The 21,888-nt window shown below is 44.7% G+C and overlaps 1 protein-coding gene and 1 non-coding gene across 3 annotated transcripts in view; one reads left to right on the top strand and one right to left on the bottom strand.

Moving 5' to 3' along the window:
* Positions 1 to 21,888, bottom strand: part of CDK12 (cyclin dependent kinase 12) — a 77,797-nt gene that overhangs the window by 51,923 nt on the left and 3,986 nt on the right. For both annotated transcript variants that reach the window (XM_025363651.1, XM_025363652.1), the window contains exon 2: positions 14,087 to 14,971. In XM_025363651.1, coding sequence (XP_025219436.1) covers positions 14,087 to 14,971 — 885 coding nt within the window. The remainder of the gene's footprint in view (positions 1 to 14,086; positions 14,972 to 21,888) is intronic.
* LOC112610424 lies at positions 3,137 to 3,241 on the top strand. The gene has a single exon (XR_003116333.1). It is a non-coding gene; the product is annotated as a U6 spliceosomal RNA (small nuclear RNA).

Here is a 21,888-nt window from a genome sequence, read left to right as displayed (position 1 = left end):
AAAAAAAAAAAAAAAAAAAAAAAAAAAGATGGGACGCCCAGACTCTGGTCTCAAACTCCTACCTGAAGCAATCCTCCAGCCTTGGCCTCCTAAAGTGCTGGGATCACAGGCATCAGCCACCATGACCAGCCAGTCTGTGTTTCATATTTAGGTTTTGTTTTCTCCAATGTTTACTTTATGAGTTCAAATAAAGTGCTAATACAGGTTAGGTACTCCCTTATCCAAAATGCCTCAAACCAGAGTGTTTCAAATTTTAAAAAGTTTTAGATTTTGGATTATTTGCATTATACTGGATGAGCATACTCAATGCAAAAATCTGAATACTGAAAAGCTCCAATGAGCATTTCCTTTGAGTATCATGTCAGCACTCAGAATATTTCCGATTTTGGAGGATTTCTAGATTTTTGGATTAGGGATATTGAATCTGTATGAAAAATGTACATTGCTTCTAAAATACTACATTTTTAGCATGTTTATTTCAAGACAGAATGAGTGTTTGATAGGTTATGTCCTACCAGTTCAGGATATACAATTTGAATAGAGGTCAAATCCTGTTTCAACAAATTCCAATGTTGGAATTTAAAACCTTGAAACTTGAAAATTTAATGACAGCCTCAAAACTACAATGCTTAACATTATCACCTTTTGCATAGGACACTCAGTATTATAAAGGGTTGAGGACATATGGTACATGCGAAATGAGTCTATCACAGGGGAGCAGATACTATACATCAGTCATTAATTGAAAAGTCACTACCAGGAAGCGCTGATATACCCTATCCATATCAGTAGTTCCTAGTTCCCTATTTATACCTATACACAAATTGACATTTGGTAATTAGGTTTAATAATACATGTGTAATTTAAAAACCTACCAAGCTCTAGGACTGCCCAACTTTTAGAATATGAATAGTATTTTGGAATCTGTGATGACAGAACTGAATCTGCGGGTATAATGGAAACACTTCTAATAAAAATACTGTTAATAAAAAAAAAGAATATAGACCAGGAATGGTGACTACCACCTGTAATCCCAGCTCTTTGGGATGCTGAGGTAGGCATATCACTTAAGGCCAAGAGTTCGAGACCAGCATGGCCAACATGGTGAAACCCTGTCTCTACTAAGAATACAAAAACTTAGCCAAGTGTGGTAGCTTGTTCCTGTAATCCCAGCCACTTGGGAAGCTGAGGCATGAGACTCACTTGAACCTGGAGGCAGCGGTTGCAGTGAGCCAAGATCGCACCACTGCACTCCAGCCTGGGCAACAGAGCAAGATCCTGTCTCAAAAAAAAAAAAAAAGAAAAATATAAAATTTGTAAATATTGGCCGGGCGCAGTGGCTCAAGCCTGTAATCCCAGCACTTTGGGAGGCCGAGACGGGCGGATCATGAGGTCAGGAGATCGAGACCATCCTGGCTAACATGGTGAAACCCTGTCTCTACTAAAAAATACAAAAAAAAACTAGCCGGGCGAGGTGGCGGGCGCCTGTAGTCCCAGCTACTCGGGAGGCTGAGGCAGGAGAATGGTGTGAACCCAGGAGGTGGAGCTTGCAGTGAGCTGAGATCGCGCCACTGCACTCCAGACTGGGCGGCAGAGCGAGACTCTGTCTCAAAAAAAAAAAATTTATAAATATTTAGGCCGGGGTGGTGGCTCACACTTGTACTCTCAGCACTTTGGGAGGCCAAGGCAGGCGGATCATGAGTGAGAATCTACCTCAAATATAAAAAATAAAAATAAAAAATAAATTATAACTATTTAAAACACATTGGGCCGGGCACGGTGGCTCACACCTATAATCCCAGCACTTTGGGAGGCCGAGGTGGGTGGATCACGAGGTCAGGAGATTGAGACCATCCTGGCTAACACGTCTCTACTAAAAATACAAAACAATCAGCCAGGCGTGGTGGTGGGCACCTGTAGTCCCAGCTTCTAGGGAGGCTGAGGCAGGAGAATGGCGTGAACCCGGGAGGCGGCGGAGCTTGCAGTAAGCGGAGATCGCGCCACTGCACTCCAGCCTGGGCGACAGAGCAAAACTGCCTCTCAAAAAAAAAAAAACACTGAATTTTTCAATAGATAATTTGCCAATTTTAACAGTGTAAACTACTTTAAACATGATCATTTATCTCCTTCCCCTTGAAGTTGGTTGTTTAAAACGTGATTTCAGACCAGGCATGGTGGCTCACGCCTGTAATCCTAACACTTTAGGAGGCCAAGGCAGGTGTATTGTTTGTGTCTAGGAGTTCAAGACTAGCCCGGACAACACAGTCAAACTCCATCTCTACAAAAAAGTACAAAAATTAGCCAGGCATGATGGTACACGCCTGTAGTCCAAGCTACTTGAGAGGCTGAGGTAGAAGGATTGCTCCAGCCTAGCAAGTAAGAGGCTACAGTGAGCCATGCTCAGGCCACTGAACTCCAGCATGGGCGACAAAGGGAAAACTTGTCTCTGAAAAAGAAAAAAAAAAGAAAAGAAACAGTGATTTCACTGCTATTTACAAACTTTTATCAAAAATTTAGTTGAGCCAGGGCAAGGTGGCTCACACCTGTAATGCCAGCACTTTGGGAGGCCAAGGCGGGTGGATCACTTGAGGGCAGGAGTTCAAGACCAGCCTGACCAACATGGTGAAACGCTGTCTCTACTAAAAATACAAAACTTAGACCATGCGTGGTGGCACAAGCCTGTAATCCCAGCTATTTGGGAGACTGAGGCAGCAGATTCGCTTAAATCCAGGAGAAGGAGGTTGCAGTGAGCCGAGATCGTGCCACTGCACTCCAGCCTGGGTGACAGAGTGAGACTCTGTCTCAAAAAAAAAAAAAAAAAATTTAGTTGAGGCAGGCATAGTGGATCTCACCTGTAATCCCAGCACTTTGAAAGGCTGAGGCAGGTGGATTGTTTGAGGCCAAGAGTTAGATACCAGCCTGGCCAACATGGCATAACCCCTCTCCACTAAAAATACAAAAATCAGCAGGCATGGAGGCACATGTCTGTAATCCCGGCTCCTTGGGAGGCTGAGGCACAAGAATCATTTGAACCTGGGAGGGGTAGGCTGCAGTGAGCTGAGCTCATACCACTGCACTCCAGCCTGGGTGACAGTGAGACACTCTGTCTCGGAAAAACAAAAAAAAATTTTGTTGAGTGTTCACTTCGGCAGCACATACACTAAAACCGGAACAATACAGAAAAGATTATCACGGCCCCTGCACAAAGATGACACAAATTCGTGAAGTGTTCCCTAAAAAAAAAAAGTTTAGTTACGTACATAAAAAATGGAAACCAAGCATCTCATTCTACTAGGAAAATCCTGGTTCATTTGGAATGTACTGAACTTACAGAGATACAGCCTTTAAAAATAATGTAGACTCCCCTTGAAGTTCAGTACACTCCAAATGAACAAGGCTATTAGAAAAACAGAGCAAGGCCAGGTGAGGTGACTCAAGCCTGTAATCCTAGCACTCTGGGAGGCAGAGGCAGGTGGATCACCTGAGATCAGGAGTTCCAGACCAGCTTGGCCAAAATGGTGAAACCCCATCTCTACTAAAAACACAAAATTAGTGGGGCATGGTGGCACGTGCCTGTAATCCAGCTACTCAGGAGGCTGAGGCAGAAGAATTGGTTGAACCTAGGAGGTAGAGGTTGCAGTGAGCAGAGATCACACCATTGCACTCTAGCCTGGGCAATAAAAAGCGAAACTCTGTATCGAAAAAAAAAAAAAAAAAGCCAGGTGCGGTGGCTCACACCTGTAATCCCAGCACTTTGGGTAGCCAAGGCAGGCAGATCATAAGGTCAGGAGTTAAGAGAACAGCCTGGCCAACCTGGTGAAACCCCATCTCCACTAAAAATACAAAAAATTAGCCAGGCGTGGTGGCATGCGCCTGTAATCCCAGCTACTTGGGAGGCTGAGGTAGGAGACTCACTTGAACCTGGGAGGTGGAGGTTGCAGTGAGCCGAGATAGCGCCATTGCAGTCCAGCCTGGGCAACAGGACGAGACTCTGTTTCAAAAAAAAAAAAAAGAAGAAAAAAGAAAAGCAGAGCAGAAGTGCTGGGCGCAGTGGCTCACACATGCAATCTCAGCACCTTGGAAGACCAAGGTGGGCAGACTGCTTGAGCTCAGGAGTTCGAGACCAGCCTGTGCAACATGGCAAAACTTGGTCTTTACCAAAAATTAAAAAAAAAAAAGCCAGCCAGGCATTGTGCTTGTAGTCCCAGCTACTCAGGAGGCTGAGGCCAGGAGGTAAAGATTGCAGTGAGGCAAGATCACACCAGTGTACCCCAGCCTGGGTGACAGTGAGATTCTGTCACAAAAAAAAAAAAAAAAGAGAAAGAAGAAAAGATGATTTTAAAAATTCTATGTGCTTAACTGAAATTTCTTTTTTTTGAGAAGGAGTTTTGCTCTTGTTGCCCATGCTGAAGTGTAATGGCATGATCTTGGCTCACGGCAACCTCCACCCCCTGAGTTCAAGGGATTCTCCTGCCTCAGCCTCCCAAGTAGCTGGGATTACAGGCATGTGCCACCATACCCTGCTAATTTTGTATTTTTAGTAGATATAGGGTTTCTCCATGTTGGCCAGGCTGGTCTGGAACTCCCAACCTCAGGTGATCTGCTGGCCTCAGCCTCCCAAAATGCTGGGATTACAGGAGTGAGCCACCACTCCCAGCCGGTTAACTGAAATTTCTAAAAAAAGTATACAGATGATCTACTTAAGGCAGGAATATATTCATTAATAGCTATGGTCATGTAGACTGTACTATGTTGGATGTGGGCTGCCCTGCTTTTTGAAAACAAGAATTGTAGACCACAAATGAGAAAGGCTTTTGAAATACCATTAGCTAAATTCACTATTGTATTTGACACCTGAACTAGTACACTCCTACTCAAAATATATGTTTGAAAGAAAAGTTTCGGCTGGGTGTGCTAGCTCACACACCTGTAATCCCAGCACTTTGGGAGGCAAAGGCAGGTGGATCACTAGAGATCAGGGGTTCGAGACCAGCCTGGCCACATGGTGAAACCCTGTCTCTACTACACATACAAAAAATCAGTTGGAATCCCAACTACTTGGGAGGCTGAGGAAGGTGCATCGATAGAACTCAGGAGGCAGAGGTTGCAGTGAGCTGAGATTGCACCATTGTACTCCAGCCTGGGCAACTAACAAAACTCTGTCTCAAAAAAAAAAAAAAAAAAAAAAAAAAATTTTTAGCTGGGCATGGTGGTACATGCCTGCAATCCTAGCTACTCGGGAGGCTGAGGCAGGAGAATCGCTTGGGATTCAGAGACGGAGGTTGCAGTGAGCCAAGATCACACCACTGCACTCCAGCCTGGACAACAAAGTAAGACTTTGTCTCAAAAAAAAAGTAAAGTTTCATTCTTTTCCCAAAATGACACTAAATCCTCTAGGCTGGACACGGTGGCTCATGCCTATAATCCCAGCACTTTGGGAGGCCCAGATGAGTGGGTCACATGAGGTTAGGAGATCGCAACCAGCATGGGCAAGATGGTAAAACCCCGTCTCTACTAAAAATATAAAAATTAGCTGGGCGTGGTGGCGGGGGCCTATAACCCCAGCTACTCAGGCAGCTGAGGCAGGAAAATCGCTTGAACCCAGGAGGTGGAGGTTGCAGTCAGCCGAGATCATGCCATTGCACTTCAGCCTCGGCAACAAGAGCAAAACTCCGTCTCAGGGGGAGAAAAAAAAAAGCCAGTGCGGTGACTCATGCCTGTAATCCCAGCACTTTGGGAGGCCAAGGGGGGTGGATCACCTGAGGTCAGGAATTTGAGACCAGCCTGGCCAACATGTGGAGATCCTGTCTCTACTAAAAATACAAAAATTAGTCAGGCATGGTGGTGACCATCTATAGTCTCAGCTACTTGGGAGGCTGAGGCAGAAGAATTGCTTGAACTTGAGAGGTGGAGACTACAGTGAACCGAGATCATGCCACTGCACTCCAGCCTGGGCAACAGAGCAAGACTCCGTCTCGGGGGAAAAAAAAAAGCAGACAAACCCTCTAAGGTAGGCTTTATGTTCTTTATGTGCACACTGACTTATTTTACATGTCCACTGTCATTTCACACAAGCCCTGATCCTGGCTCCATTAGAAGTTTTATTTACCCATCAATTAAAATAACCAACATTTACTAATTGCATTCTGTATTTCATCCATAAGGTACTGTAGGTAATAAAAAGATGTGTAAGTCACATTCCCAACATCCATGCTGCTGCAGTCTCAGGTGAGAAGATAAAAGAGAGAATATAAGTGAGTTCCTTATGAAACTTTTAGATTTCTTTTTTAAAAGTTTTCCTACGTAAAAATTACTTCTCATGTCAAAGATAGGAGCAGCTAGTACATGGATATGGAGCAACTGGTACATGGATGTATCAGCACACACACACACACAAAATAGAAACAGAAACACATCATGAATTTAAAATAAAAAAATTGCTCATGGAAGACACTCTCATCTTCTTTTTTTTTTTTTTTTTTCTGATACATCTCACTGTTATCCAGGCTAGAGTGCAGTGGTGTGATCATGGCTCACTGTAGCTCCGACCTTCCAAGCTCCAGTAATCGTCCCACCTCAGTCTCCCAAGTAGCTCAGACCACTGATGCATGCTATCATGCCCTTTTTTTTTTGTTTAATGGTAGCAACAGGGTCTGGCTATGTAGTCTAGACTGGTCTCAAGCACCTGGGCTCAAGTAATCCTCTTGTCTTGGCCTCCCAAAAGGCTGGGATTATAGGAATAAACCATAGCACCTGGCCTATTTCCATTTTTCTACCCTTAATAATTTATTTATATGTAGAAAACTGATAATAATCATGGCCAGGCTTGGGCACAGTGGCTCATGCTTCTAATCCCAGCACTATGGGAGGCCAAGGCAGGTGGATCACCTGAGGTCAGGAGTTCGGGACGGGACCAGCCTGGCTGACATTGTGAAACCCTGTCTCTGCTAAAAATACAAAAAAATTATCCGGGTGTGGTGGCATGTGCCTGCAGTCCCAGCTACTGGAGAGGCTGAGACAGGAGAGTCGTGTGAACCCCAGAGGCAGAAGTTGCAGTGAGCTGAGATTGAGCCACTGCAATCTAGCTTGGGTGACAGTGGGAATCCATTTCAAAAAAAAAAAAAAAAAATCATAGCCAAACTCAGCAGCTCACACATGTAATGCCAGCATTCAGGTATGCCAAGGTAGAAGGATAACATGAGTTGAGGAGTTTGGGACAAACCTGGGCAACAGAGCAAGACCCCGTCTCTTAAAAAAGAGCTGGAGGAGGAGGTGGCTAAAAAAAAAAAAAAAACATGTTTAAGAATAATTAGATCGGCCCGGTGCAGTGGCTCATACCTGTAATCCCAGTACTTTGGGAGGCCGAGGGACAGACCCTGAGGTCAGGAGTTCAAGACCAGCCTGGTCAAGGTAGTGAAACCCCGTCTCTACTAAAAATACAAAAATTAGCTGGGCACAGTGGCTCTTCTGTAATCCCAGCACTTTGGGAGGCCAAGGCAGGTGGATCACAAGGTCAAGAGTTCGAGACCAGCCTGACCACCATAGTGAAACTCCGTCTCTACTAAAAATACAAAAAACTTAGCCGAGCATGGTGGCATGCGCCTATAGTCCCAGCTACTTGGGAGGCTGAGGCAGGAAAATCACTTGAACTTGGGAGGCAGAGGTTGTGGTGAGCCAAGATCGCGCCACTACAATCCAGCCTGGGAAACAGAGACTCCATCTCAAAAAAAAAAAAAAAACCACCACTACAAAAATTAGCCAGACATGGTGGCACACACCATGTACAGCTGTAGTCTCAGCTACTCAGGAGGCTGAGGCAGGAGAATCGCTTGAACCCTGGAGGTGGGGGTTGTGGTGAGCCAAGATCGCGCCACTGCACTCCAGCCTAGGCAACAGAGCAAGACTGTCTCAAAAATAATAATAACAATAATAATAATTAGATTACGGCCAGGCCTGTGGTTCACACCTGTAATTCCAGCACATTGGAAGCCCGAGGCAGGTGGATCATTTAAGGTCAGGAGTTCGTAACCAACATGGTGAAACCCCATCTCTAATAAAAATACACAAATTAGCCAGGCATGGTGGTGGGCGCCTGTAATCCCAGCTACTCAGGAGGCTAAGGCAGGAGAATCGCCTGAACTTGTGAGGTGGAGGTTGCAGTGAGCCAAGATCACCCCAATGCACTCCAGCCTGGGTGACAGAGCAGAACTGCCTCAAAAAAAAAAAAAAAAAAAAAAAAAAAGGCGAGGCACAGTGGCTCATGCCTGTAATCTCTGCACTTTGTTGGGGCCAAGGCAGGCAGATCACCTGAGGTCAAGAGTTCCTGACCAGCCTGGCCAACAAGGCGAAACCCAGGCTCTACTAAAAATACAAAATTAGTTGAGTGTGGTGGCAGGTACCTGCAATCCCAGCTACTTGGGAAGCTGAGGCAGGAGAATCGCTTGAACGCAGGAGGCGGATGCAGCTGAGATCGCACCACTGCACTCCAGCTTGGGTGACAAGAGCAAAAATTCCATCTCAAAAAATAAATAAACAAATAAAATAATATTAGGTGTGGCACGGAGGTTCACACCTGTAATCCCAGTACTTTGGGAGGCCGAGGCGGATGGATCACGAGATCAAGAGTTGAGATCATCCAGCCGAAATAGAGTGAAACCCCACCACTACTAAAAATACAAAGAAGAGGTTGGGCGTGGTGGCTCAAGCCTGTAATCCCAGCACTTTGGGAGGCCGAGACGGGCAGATCACGAGGTCAGGAGGTTGAGACCATCCTGGCTAACCTGCTGAAACCCTGTCTCTACTAAAAAATACAAAAAACTAGCCGGGGGAGGTGGCGGGTGCCTGTAGTCCCAGCTACTTGGGAGGCTGAGGCAGGAGAATGGCGTAAACCCCGGAGGCGGAGCTTGCAGCGAGCTGAGATCCGGCCACTGCACTCCAGCCTGGGCGACAGAGCAAGACTCCATCTCAAAAAAAAAAAAAAAAAACACAAAAATTAGCTGGGTGTGGTGGCACGTGCCTGTGGTCTCAGCTACTTGGGAGGCTGAGGCAGGAGAATTGCTTGAACCCTGGGAAGTTGCAGTGAGCCAAGATCTTGCCACTGCACTCCAGCCTGGCTATGGAGAGAGAATCTGTCTCCAAAAAAAAAGAAAAAAAAAAAAAAATCAAGATTCTTTTTGTTTCCTAAACACTTTTCTGAAGTAAAAAAAAAATTCAAGATTCTTACCCATATTAATGTTCTAGTCACTATGTAAACAAGTATTGAAATGAGGTTCCTATAGCTAAAGGGCTAGGGTCCCTTTGGATAATGCTCAAATTTTTCCTTTTCCAACAAATCTATAAGAATATGGCTTTTATCTTTTTATCTTTGGCTTTTATCTATCTATATTTGGACCTCAAGTTAATTTTTTTCACATAAATTTGAGGTTCGGTTCTGGGTGCAGTGGCTCACACCTGTAATCACAGCACTTTGGGAGGACGAGGCGGGCGAATCACGAGGTCAGGAGTTCCAGACCAGCCTGGCCAACATGGTAAAACCCCGTCTCCACTAAAAATACAAAAAATTAGCTGGGCATGGTGGCAGGCACCTGTAATCCCAGCCACTTGGATTCTATCGCTTGAACCTGAGAGGCAGAGTTTGCAGTGAGCCAAGATTGCCACTGCACTCCAGCCTGGGCAATAATGAGAGACTCTGTCTCAAAAAAAAAAAAAAGGAAAATTCAGGTTCTCGTCTTCTCTTCTGTAATTTTCATCACGTGGCAGAATTTGTTATTATTATTTTTTTAATTAAAATTTTCTTTTTAAAGACAAGGTCTCTTTCACAAGCTGGCGTACAGCAGCCCAATCACAGTTCACCACAGCCTTGAACTCCTGGGCTCAAGTGATCCTCCTGCCTCAGCCTCCCAAGTAGCTAGGGCTAAAGGTACCTGCCACCACATCCAACTAATTTTTAAATGTTTTATAGAGATGGGGTCTCACTATGTTGTTGTCCAGGCTGGTTTTGAACTCCTGGCCTTAAACAATCCTCCCACCATGGCCTCCCAAAGTGCTGGGATTACATCCACAAAGCTCAGTCTATAAATACCTATTAATGTTAGAAAGAGTATGTGGAATTTTTATTTAAAATCACATTTTGGGTTGGATGTGGCAGCTCACGCCTGTAATCCCAGCACTTTGGAAGGCCGAGGTGGGAGGATCATTTAAGGTCAGGAGTTTGAGACCAGCCTGGCCAACATGGTGAAACCCTGTCCCTACTAAAAATTACAAAAATTAGCCAGCCATGGTGGCACATGCCTGTAATCCCAGCTACTCAGAGGAGCTGAGGCAGGAGAATCGCTTGAACCCAGGAGGTTGCAGTGAGCCGAGATCGCGCCATTGCACTCCAGCCTGGGCAACAGTAAGAGACTCCGTCTGAAAAAATAAATAAATAAAAAATCAGATTTTGGCAGTCTGGTCACGCCAAAAAAAAAAAAAAAAAAAAGGAAACATCACACATCATATTTCTTTCTATAAATAGTGATGGGCCATTTCTTAAAATTTTTCTCCCCCTTTCCATTTACTGTATTTGCATCTTCTTTAAAGGAACAGAGGGTAAATATGAAAAAGCATACTTTCTCACCCAGAGGGCTGCAATGTATCATCATTCAAATCACCAATATTGGCCGGGAGTGGTGGTTCATGCCTGTAATCCCAACACTTTGGAAGGCAAGGCAATGGATCACTTGAGTCCAGGAGCTCAAGACCAACCTGGGCAACATGATGAAATCCCATCTCTACAAAAAATAAATTAGCCAGATGTGGTGGCGTGCACCTGTAATCTCAACTAGTCAGGAAGCTAAGGTGGGAGGATCACCTGAGTCTGGGAGGCAGAGGTTGCAAAGAGCCTACATCGCATCACTGAACTCCAGCCTGGGGGACAGAGCCAGAGCCTGTCTCAAAATAAAATGAAATAAAACTACAATTATTAACTTGAAAGGAACAGAGGCCTGGGAATTAGGCTAGGATGCAAGATCAGTGGCACTTAATTTTGTGCTTACAATGAAAAGTTCGTTTCCATAAATGTAATTCACATCCCAAAGAGCATAGGATCGCAGTAGAATAAGCAAACCGTAACACAAAGACTGCCATCACATGTCACTGCTAAAGCAAGTGTGTTTGGTGGTACATGCCTAGTTAGTCCTGTCAAGATATTAAAGAAATACATATATATTGTTTTGAAACAGAGTTTCGCTCTGTCGCCCAGGCTGCAGTGCAGTGGCATGACCTCGGCTCACCGCAGCCTCCGCCTCCTGCATTCAAGTGATCCTCCCACCTCAGCCTCCTGAGCATCTGGGATTACAGGCGCCTGCCACCACGCCTGGCTAATTTTTCTTTTTTTTTTTTTGAGACGGAGTCTCGCTCTGTCACCCAGGCTGGAGTGCAATGGCCAGATCTCAGCTCACTGCAAGCTGAGCCTCCCCGGGTTCACGCCATTCTCCTGCCTCAGCCTCCCAAGTAGCTGGGACTACAGGCACCCGACTCCTTGCCCGGCTAGTTTTTTGTATTATTTAGTAGAGACAGGGTTTCACCGGGTTAGCCAGGATGGTCTCGATCTCCTGACCTCGTGATCCGCCCGTCTCGGCCTCCCAAAGTGCTGGGATTACCGGTTTGAGCCACCACGCCTGGCCTCATTTTTATTTTTTTTTTTGAGGCGGAGTCTCGCTCTGTTGCCAAGGCTGGAGTGCAGTGGCACAATCTCGGCTCACTGCAACCTCACAAGCAATTCTCTGCCTCAGCCTTCCCAGTAGCTGGGACTACAGGCACCCATCACCACGCCCTTTCACCATCGTGGCCAGGCTGGTCTTGAACTCCTGGCCTCGTGATCCACCCGCCTCAGCTTCCCAAAGTGCTGGGATTAAAGGCATGAGCCACCATACCTGGCCACGCCTGACTAATTTTTGTATGTTTTTAGTAGAGATGGGGTTCCACCATGTTGGCCAGGCTGATCTTGAACTCCTGGGTTCAAGTGATCTTATCTCCCTCAGTTTCCCAGAGTGCTGAAATTACAGGCGTGAGCCACCAAGTCCAGCCGTAAAGAAATATTTTTGTTAATGTCTTCTATAAAATTAGATTCATGCTTTGTAATCATTTCAATTCTCAATATTCAGAGAACTTATTAAAATTACAGTTCTTCCCATCATCCCACTGTGAATTATATTCTAATTAGCAAATATTTTACATATTATTCTTTTACTTTTTATGGAATAATTTTTTTTTTACATGTTACCCTGTGTCTCAATTTCCTCATCTGAAAAATGCATTTTTTTAAGTAAAAAATTTTTAACTATGGCAAATTACACATAATCTAAAATTTACCATGGTAATTTTTTTTTCTTTTTTATTATTATACTTTAAGTTCTAGGGTACACGTGCATAACGTGCAGGTTTGTTACATATGTATACTTGTGCCATGCTGGCATGCTGCACCCATCAACTCGTCAGCACCCATCAACTCGTCATTTACATCAGATACAACTCCCAATGCAATCCCTCCCCCCCCCGCTTTTTATGGAATAATTAAAAAACAAAAAAAAAAAGCAGCCCTTTTCAAAATAAACCCAGTTTGGACCCTGGATCAGGAGAGAAAAAACAAACTCAGCTATAAATGACATTTTGTGAGTTATTCTGAATTCCAATTGAAAACAAAAACCAACAATGAAGACATTTTGGGGGCTACTGGGACTATTTGGTTAAATATCATTATTGATAGCATTTTTGTTTGGTTTGGTTTTTCTGAGATGGAGTCTCGTTCTGTCATCCAGGCTGGAGTGCAGTGGTACGATCTCAACTCACTACAAGCTCCGCCTCCCAGGTTCGCGCCATTCTTACCTCAGCCTCCCGAGTAGCTGGGACTACAGGCGTCTGCCACCACGCCCGGCTAATTTTTTATATTTTTAGTAGAGGCGGGGTTTCACCGTGTTCGCCAAGATAGTCTTGATATCCTGACCTCATGATCCACCCGCCTTGGCCTCCCCAAGTGCCGGGATTACAGGCATGAGCCACTGCGCATGGCAGATATCATGTTATTTATATAACTATTGATGTTATTAAGTCAATCCTAAATTTTTCAGGGTGATGAAGATATTGTAATTACACAGAACAACGTCATTATTAGGAGAGACATGCTGAAGTACTTAGAAGAGTCATGATACCCACAGTTAAAGCAAAAGCAAATATGTCAATTAGCAATCCTGGCTCGCTGCAACCTCCGTATCCTGGGCTCAAGTGATTCTCCTACCTCAGCCTCTCAAGTAGCTGGGATTACAGGGGCCCACCACCACGCCCAGCTAATTTTTATATTTTTAGCAGAGATGGAGTTTCACCATGTTGGCCAGGCTGGTCTTGAACTCCTGACCTCAGGTGATCCACCTGCCTGCCTCAGCCTCCCAAAGTGCTGGGATTACAGGTATAAGCCACTGTACCCAGCCTATTACTTTTAATTATTCTATAGGTATTAATATTTTCAACAAAAATTTAAGGGAAAAACTCGTTTTCTTCAAATTTTAATCAAAATTAGCATTATCAATAAACTTAGGCTAGGCACGGTGGCTCACGCCTGTAATCTCAGCACTTTAGCAGGCCAAGGTGGGAAAATCACTTGAGGTCAGTTCGAGACCAGCACGGCCAACATGGTGAAACCCTGTCTCTATTAAAAATACAAAAATTAGCCAGGTATGGTGGTGTATGCCTGCAGTCCCAGCTGCTGAGGAGGCTGAGGCTGAGGCGGGAGAATCGCTTGAACCCGGGAGGCAGATGCTGGAGTAAGCCGAGATGACACCACTGCACTACAGCCTGGGCGACACAGCAAGACCATGTCTCAAAATAAAAATAAATAAATAAAATAAACTTAATGATAAAATGGGTTAACCAGGCCTCAAATTCTAATTCTCTCTTTCCGAGTAATAATGTCATAAATACAGACTTTCCCACTGAAAATATCAAAGGCATTTCCTGCTCATAAAACCATGACGGTAGTTTTGACCAAGATTAAAACAGAAAATGCTATATGTTTAGATCAAGTGGGTTTTTTCCAGTTCACTATAGGACTTACCTATCCATGTCATCATCTCCAGGTAATAAGGGTGGGAAGGGCAGAGGAGGCAATGTTGAAGTTTTCAGGTGTGGAATAGCAGCTGTTACAGATACTTGAGTCTTCACAGAAACCTGTACAGGGGGCTGAGAATTTGCCTGAGAGGACACAGAAGATGTCTTTGAGTGAGTAGAAGAGGGCAAAGTTGAAGTACTGGAAGCAGGAACCTGACTAAATGCTGGCTGAGAAGGAGGCAGAGGTGGTTGCTGCGGAAGAGCTGGTACTGGAGGCAAAGGTGGCAAAGGGGGTGTCTGAGGTGGAGGGGTAGTAGTTGGTAGAGGGGGTGGGGGAGAAGTAATTGTAGGAAGAGGTGGAGGGGTCTCCTTTTCTGATGTTTCTGTCTCCTTTGGAGTAACAATCTCCTCTTTCAGTGCTATGGGTTTAGAGTCTCTTGTTCCCTGTGCTTTCAAATCTTTAACAAGATGCTTCTCAGAGTTCTCATCCAACTTTACTTTCCCTGTATCTAAAGAATTTTTTACCTCTGTGTTTAGATGTGTTACATTCACCAGATCAGTATCTGGAGCAGATTTTTCCAATTTTACACTTCTGGGTAACTTTTTAGACTCCAAACCTGAATCCTTAGCCTCTACTGAACTGTTCTCTTTTCTAGGCAAAAATACAGGTGAACCCTTGGATTCCTTTCCATCCATTTTTGCTGCAGCAGCAGCAGCTGCTCTTTCCTTCTTTTTCCTACTGAGTTCAGCTCCCAGACTGGAATTCAGTGGAAGCCTGACAGGTGAGATACTGGAATGACGACTGCGTGAACTGGATCTCTTCTTTTTACTATGAGAAGATGAATGTCTTGAATATGCAGGACTTCTACTTCTGGACTTCATGGATTTCCTACTGGAAAAATAAAAAGGCAGTTTTAAATGAATAGACTACAGTAGTACATGGAGGAAAACAGATCAACAAAACAAACTATGAAGAACTGTAACGTATCAATCTTAAAATAGATTAAGTGCCATCAAAACCAAGGAAAGTCTGAGAAACCAGCCCAATCAAGAGGCACCCCAAGGAAACAGGACTAAATGTAAGATGGTATAATGAGTAAGATCCTGGAACAGAAAATGGACATTAGGTAGACTAAGTAAATCTAAATAAAGTATGGACTCCAGTTTACAATTATGTATCAATATTGGTTCATTAACTGTAACAACTGTACCACATTAATGTAAGATGTTAACAATAAGGGAAACTGGATGCAGGGATATATGAGACTTCTTTGCACTATCTTCACAATTTTTCTGTAAGTCTTTTTTTTTTTTTTTTTTGAAACGGAGTCTCGCTCTGTCACCCAGGCTGGAGTGCAGCGGCCGGATCTCAGCTCACAGCAAGCCCCGCCTCCCGGGTTCACGCCATTCTCCTGCCTCAGCCTCCCGAGTAACTGGGACTACAGGCGCCTGCCACCTCGCCTGGCTAGTTTTTTGTATTTTTTTTTTTTAGTAGAGACGGGGTTTCACCATGTTAGCCAGGATGGTCTCGATCTCCTCACCTCGTGATCCACCCGTCTCGGCCTCCCAAAGTGCTGGGATTACAGGCTTGAGCCACTGTGCCCGGCCTTCTGTAAGTCTTAAACTACCCTAAAAAAAATAAAGTTCATTTAAAAAATAGATTAAACTGGCCGAGCACGGTGGCTCACACTTGTAATCCCAACACTTTGGGAGGCCGAGGCGGGTGGATCACAAGGTCAGGAGATCAAGGCCATTCTGGCTAACACAGTGATACCCCATCTCTATTAAAAAATACAAAAAATTAGCTGGGCATGGTGGCAGGCACCTGTAGTCCCAGCTACTCAGAAGGCTGAGGCAGGAGAATGGCATGAACCTGGGAGGTGGAGCTTACAGTGAGCCTGGGTGACAGAGGGAGATTCCGCCTCAAAAAAAAAAAAAAGATTAAACTAAATAATCCTACATGAAAACATATCTGAATCATATAACAATAAAATTATCTACTACTTGTTCATCTGAAAAAAGATGGGTCACTATTCTTTTCCTACAATGGAAAAGAAAGAGCCATATTCACAATGATTACTTTCAGAATTCTGATTTTAATCCTTGATAAAGTGAAAACAGGATAAAGAAGTCATGCTCGGTTGGGCGCAGTGGCTCACACCTGTAATCCCAGCACTTTGGAAGGCCAAAATGGGCGGATCACCTGAGGTTGGGAGTTTGAGACCAGCCTGACCAACCATGAGAAACTCCGTCTCTACTAAAAATACAAAATTAGCCAGGTGTGGTGGTGGGCACCTGTAATCCCAGCTACTCAGGAGGCTGAGGCAGGAGAATTGCTTGAACCCAGGAGGCAGAGTTTGTGGTGAGCCAAGATTGCGCCATTGCACTCCAGCCTGGGCAACAACAGCAAAATTCCGTCTCAAAAAAAGAAAAAAAGAAGTCATACTCCACAGTAAAATTGGGTTATATCCATCAGAAAGTTAAAAGCAACAAGCATGCTTCACCAAAACCTAAATTTGTTAACTAGAGTTATTTAATTGGCAGATCTCAGAAAAATATATTGTTCCTTGCATCCTCAGTTTATAATAAAGTTGTAAAGTTTAAAATAAAGTACTAAACAAATTCCCAACACATAAAACGTAGGATTTACAAAACAAAGTGGAGAAAATATTTTACCAAAATTTGTTAGAACGTTTCAAAAACATGAGGGCTCCTGATATCTTTATTATAAAATGATTTCTAATCAACTATGATTTAGATTAGAAACTCCTAAAGGAGGCCGGGCATGGTGGCTCAAGCCTGTAATCCCAGCACTTTGGGAGGCCGAAACGGGCGGATCACGAGGTCAGCAGATCGAGACCATCCTGGCTAACACGGTGAAACCCCGTCTCTACTAAAAAATACAAAAAACTAGCCAGGTGAGGTGGCGGGCGCCTGTAGTCCCAGCTACTCCGGAGGCTGAGGCAGGAGAATGGCGTAAACCCGGGAGGCGGAGCTTGCAGTGAACTGAGATCCGGCCACTGCACTCCAGCCTGGGCAACAGAGCGAGACTCTGTCTCAAAAAAAAAAAAAAAAGAAACTCCTAAAGGAAGGTATTATTGCATGTTTGATTAACCTTCTTAAGGAAGGCATTGAAAATAAAATCTGGGGCCGGGCGCGGTGGCTCAAGCCTGTAATCCCAGCACTTTGGGAGGCCGAGACGGGCGGATCACGAGGTCAGGAGATCGAGACCATCCTGGCTAACACGGTGAAACCCCCTCTGTACTAAAAAATACAAAAAATTAGCCGGGCGAGGTGGCGGGCGCCTGTGGTCCCAGCTACTCGGGAGGCTGAGGCGGGAGAATGGCGTGAACCTGGGAGGCGGGGCTTGCAGTGAGCTGAGATCCGGCCACTGCACTCCAGCCTGGGCGACAGAGCGAGACTCAGTCTCAAAAAAAAAAAAAAAAAAAAAAAAGAAAATAAAATCTGGGAATCTATGGGGCAGATGATTTTAAGTCGAAACCCAAATCTTTTACTACAGCCTAACCTGCTGAAGTCTCAATGTGAGATAAAACAAAAAACAAATCTGTAATCCCAGCACTTTGGGAGGCCAAGGCAGCGGATCACGAGGTCAGGAGATCAAGACCATCCTGGCTAACATGGTGAAACCCCGTATCTACTAAAAATACAAAAATTAGCTGGGTTTGGTGGTGCGTGCTTGTACTCCCAGCTACTTGGAAGGCTGAGGGAGGAGAATCGCTTGAACCCAGGAGGCAGAGGTTGCAGTGAGCCAAGGTTGCAGTGAGCAGAGATCTCGCCACTGCACTCTAGCCTGGCGACAGAGCGAAAATCTATCTCAAAACATAAATAAATAAATTAATTAAATTAAATAAAAATATTAAAAGCACCAGGCGCTATGGCTCACGCCTGTAATCCCAACACTTTAGGAGGCCAAGGCAGGCAGATCACCTGAGTTTGGGAGTTTGAGACTAGCCTGACCAATACGGAGAAACACTGTCTCTACTAAAAATACAAAATTAGCCAGGCATGATGGTCCATGCCTGTAATCCCAGCTACTTGGGAGGCTGAGACAGGAGAATAGCTTGAACCTGGGAGGCAGAGGTTGTGGTGAGCTGAGATTGCGCCATTGCACTCCAGCCTGGGCAACAAGAGTGAAACTCCGTCTCAAAAAAATAAATAAAATAAAAACATTAAAAGCATAACTGGACAAAACAAAATTTTCCCAGTAGTCTAAAACAAATTGCTTCCATTCTAGATCATCAATGTCTTCCTTTATCTTTGATCAGGGAGATATGGTAAGACTGACATATAGTAAGACTGACATGGCCGGGCGCGGTGGCTCAAGCCTGTAATCCCAGCACTTTGGGAGGCCGAGACGGGCGGATCACCAGGTCAGGAGATCGAGACCATCCTGGCTAACACGGTGAAACCCCGTCTCTACTAAAAAATACAAAAAATTAGCAGGGCGAGGTGGCGGGCGCCTGTAGTCCCAGCTACTCAGGAGGCTGAGGCAGGAGAATGGCATGAACCCGGGAGGCGGAGCTTGCAGTGAACTGAGATCTGGCCACTGCACTCCCGCCTGGGTGACAGAGCGAGACTCCGTCTCAAAAAAAAAAAAAAAAAAAGACTGACATGAACCAAAATGTTTCAAAACAACATATATGTGTAAGGGAAACAACTTGTATAATGGCAGCCATGATTTTCTTTTACCTATACTGCTTTTTGCAAGTTTGTTTCCAACAGTTAGTCAAAATATAAAATTAATATTGGAAGCTGGGTGTGGTGGCTCATGCCTGTAATCCCAGCACTTTGGGAGGCCAGTGTGGGGGGATCGCCCTTAAATCAAGAGCTTGAGACCAGCCTGACCAATATGGTGAAACCCCATCTCTACTAATACAAAAAAATTAGCCAGGCATGGTGGTGTGTGCCTGTAATCTCAGCTGCTCGGGAGGCTGAGGCAGAAGAACTGCTTGAACCCAGGAGATGGAGGTTGAGCCAAGATCACGCCACTGCACTCCAGCCCGAGGGACAGAGAGACACACTGTCTCAAAAAATAAAAATAAAAATAAAAATATTGTTGGAATCAACAGAACTAAAAAACAACACAAACATGAACATGAGAATATAAAATACTGAAAAGTACTGATATTTACTAAATATCCACTTACCCTTAAAACTAATATTCCTTTGGTACATATTTGGCTGAATCAAGAGGGTTTCTCTGCTTGAAATGTATCTAAGTAACATCTCTATCCCAGGGAAAACGTGTAAAACCCAAAACACTAATGCTAGCTAGCTACCAAGTACTATTGTTTTAGTCAGCATGACCAAATCTTCCTAAGGAAGTCTGTTACAAACCCTTCAATTTCTCACAGAAGCCTACTGTTAATAGATTTGGATGGCCATACACTTGCAGTATTTTTAGTGATACAAATGCTACATTTAAGTTCCAGGTTCACTCTTCTTGAAAAAAGCGGAGGAGTAGATACAAATAGGTAAACACAGCCAGCAATAAGCAATGTAGAATCAAGAAATGTCTTCAAAAACAAATGTATTTCCCCCCCACTCCCCGAATTAAGTTAGGTTCCACTCAACTATTAATCATTGCTAAACTGGCAAATGCAAAGACATTGCATTTCTGCCACAGCATCTTCAGTCTTTCAAAATGAGGTTGTTTGGCCGGGTCCAGTGGCTCACGCCTGTAATCCCAGCACTTTGGGAGGCCGAGGCAGGCAGATCCCAAGGTCAAGAGATCAAGACCATCCTGGCCAACATGGTGAAACCCCGTCTTGACTAAAAATACAAAAATTAGCTAGGCATGGTGGCGCGCACCTGTAGTCCCAGCTACTTGGGAGGCTGAGGCAGGAGAATTGCTTGAACCTGGGAGGCGGAAGTTGCAAAGAGCTGAGATCACGCCACTGCACTCCAGCCTAGCCACAGAGTAAGACTCTGTTTCAAAAAAATAAAATAAAATAAAATGTTGCTTATTTCATTTTGACTGTCTCCCAAGGAAGAAAACACAGAGAATATTGAAGAAGGGATCTGTATGTTCCTCTATTTTGACTCTACAATATTTCTGTACTGTTTAGAATTTCAATCAATGAAGAAAAGCATATAATGCACACATACAAACATACAATGCTCTCTATAAGCCAACTAAAAGCGTTCATGTGTCTCTGGGAATATTATATAATGATTATATTTGCATGCTACGCTACTGTATTGTGTCTCCAATTTTCTCTAAACTTATTTTTACCATTACTGACTAGTTTAAATTATGTGAGTAGATTCCTCAGATTTTTATTTTTATTTTCATTTTAGATGGAGTTTCCCTCTTGTTGCCCAGGCTGGAGTGTAATTATTGCAATCGCAGCTCACCGCAACCTCTGCCTCCTGGGTTCAAGCAATTCTCCCGCCTCAGCCTCCCAAGTAGCTGGGATTACAGGCATGCACCACCATGCCTGGTTAATTTTGTATTTTTAGTAGAGACGGGGTTTCTCCATATTGGTCAGGCTGGTCTTGAACTCTCGACCTCAGGTGATCCGCCCGCCTCAGCCTCCCAATGTAGTGGGATTACAGGCGTGGCTTTTTTTTTTTTTTGAGATGCAGTCTTACTCTGTCGCCCAGGCTGGAGTGCAGTGGCATGACCTTGGCTCACTACAACCTCCACCTCCTGGATTCAAGCAATTCTCCTGCCTCAGCCACCTGAGTAGCTGGGATTATAGGTGCATGCTACCACGCCCAGCTAATTTTTGTATTTTTTTTTTTTTTTTTTTTTGAGACGGAGTCTCGCTCTGTCGCCCAGGCTGGAGTGCAGTGGCCGGATCTCAGCTCACTGCAAGCTCCGCCTCCCGGGTTCACGCCATTCTCCGGCCTCAGCCTCCCGAGTAGCTGGGACTACAGGCGCCCGCCACCTCGCCCGGCTAGTTTTTTGTATTTCTTAGTAGAGACGGGGTTTCACCGTGTTAGCCAGGATGGTCTCGATCTCCTGACCTCGTGATCCACCCGTCTCGGCCTCCCAAAGTGCTGGGATTACAGGCTTGAGCCACCGCGCCCGGCCTAATTTTTGTATTTTTAGTAGAGACAGGGTTTCACCATGTTGGCCAGGCTGGTCTCAAACTCCCGACCTCAGGTGATCTGCCCACCTTGGCCTCCCAAAGTGCTTGGGATTACAGGCATGAGCCACCATGCCCAGCCTCCTCTACTCTCTTAAGAGAACATGAGATACACTGTTTTCTCTAAGAATTCAAAAGGAATCACTAGAAAGATGCACTTCTTACTGAAACTCCTTTTAGTGTTTTAGTCTTAGCACACTCTTCTGTATTCCCATACCCTACAACAGTTAACAATTTTTACAGCCTTAATGAACTACTCTATCAAGAAACAAATATTCTGAGAATACTTTTTAGACTTCCTTAAAAAACTAAACAGCGTGGCCGGGCGCAGTGGCTCACATCTGTAATCCCAGTACTTTGGGAGGCTGAGGCAGGCGGATCACCTGAGGTCAGGAGATCGAGACCAACCTGGCCAACATGGTGAAATCCTGTCTCTACTAAAAAAATATAAAAATTATCCAAATGTGATGGTGGGCGTCTGTAATCCCAGCTACTCTCAGGAGGCTGAGGCAGGAGAACAGCTTGAACCCGAGAGGTGGAGGTTGCAGTGAACTGAGATTGCGCCACTGAACTCCAGCCTAGGCGACAGAACAAGACTGTCTCAAAAAAAACAAAAAAACAAAAAACAAGGCCGGGCACGGTGGCTCAAGCCTGTAATCCCAGCACTTTGGGAGGCCGAGATGGGCGGATCACG

The sequence above is a fragment of the Theropithecus gelada genome, chromosome 16 (assembly GCF_003255815.1).
Source record: "Theropithecus gelada isolate Dixy chromosome 16, Tgel_1.0, whole genome shotgun sequence".
Classification (NCBI taxonomy): domain Eukaryota; kingdom Metazoa; phylum Chordata; class Mammalia; order Primates; family Cercopithecidae; genus Theropithecus; species Theropithecus gelada.
Note: the sequence above shows the minus strand (reverse complement) of the source record. Positions and strands in the feature narration are given on the sequence as shown.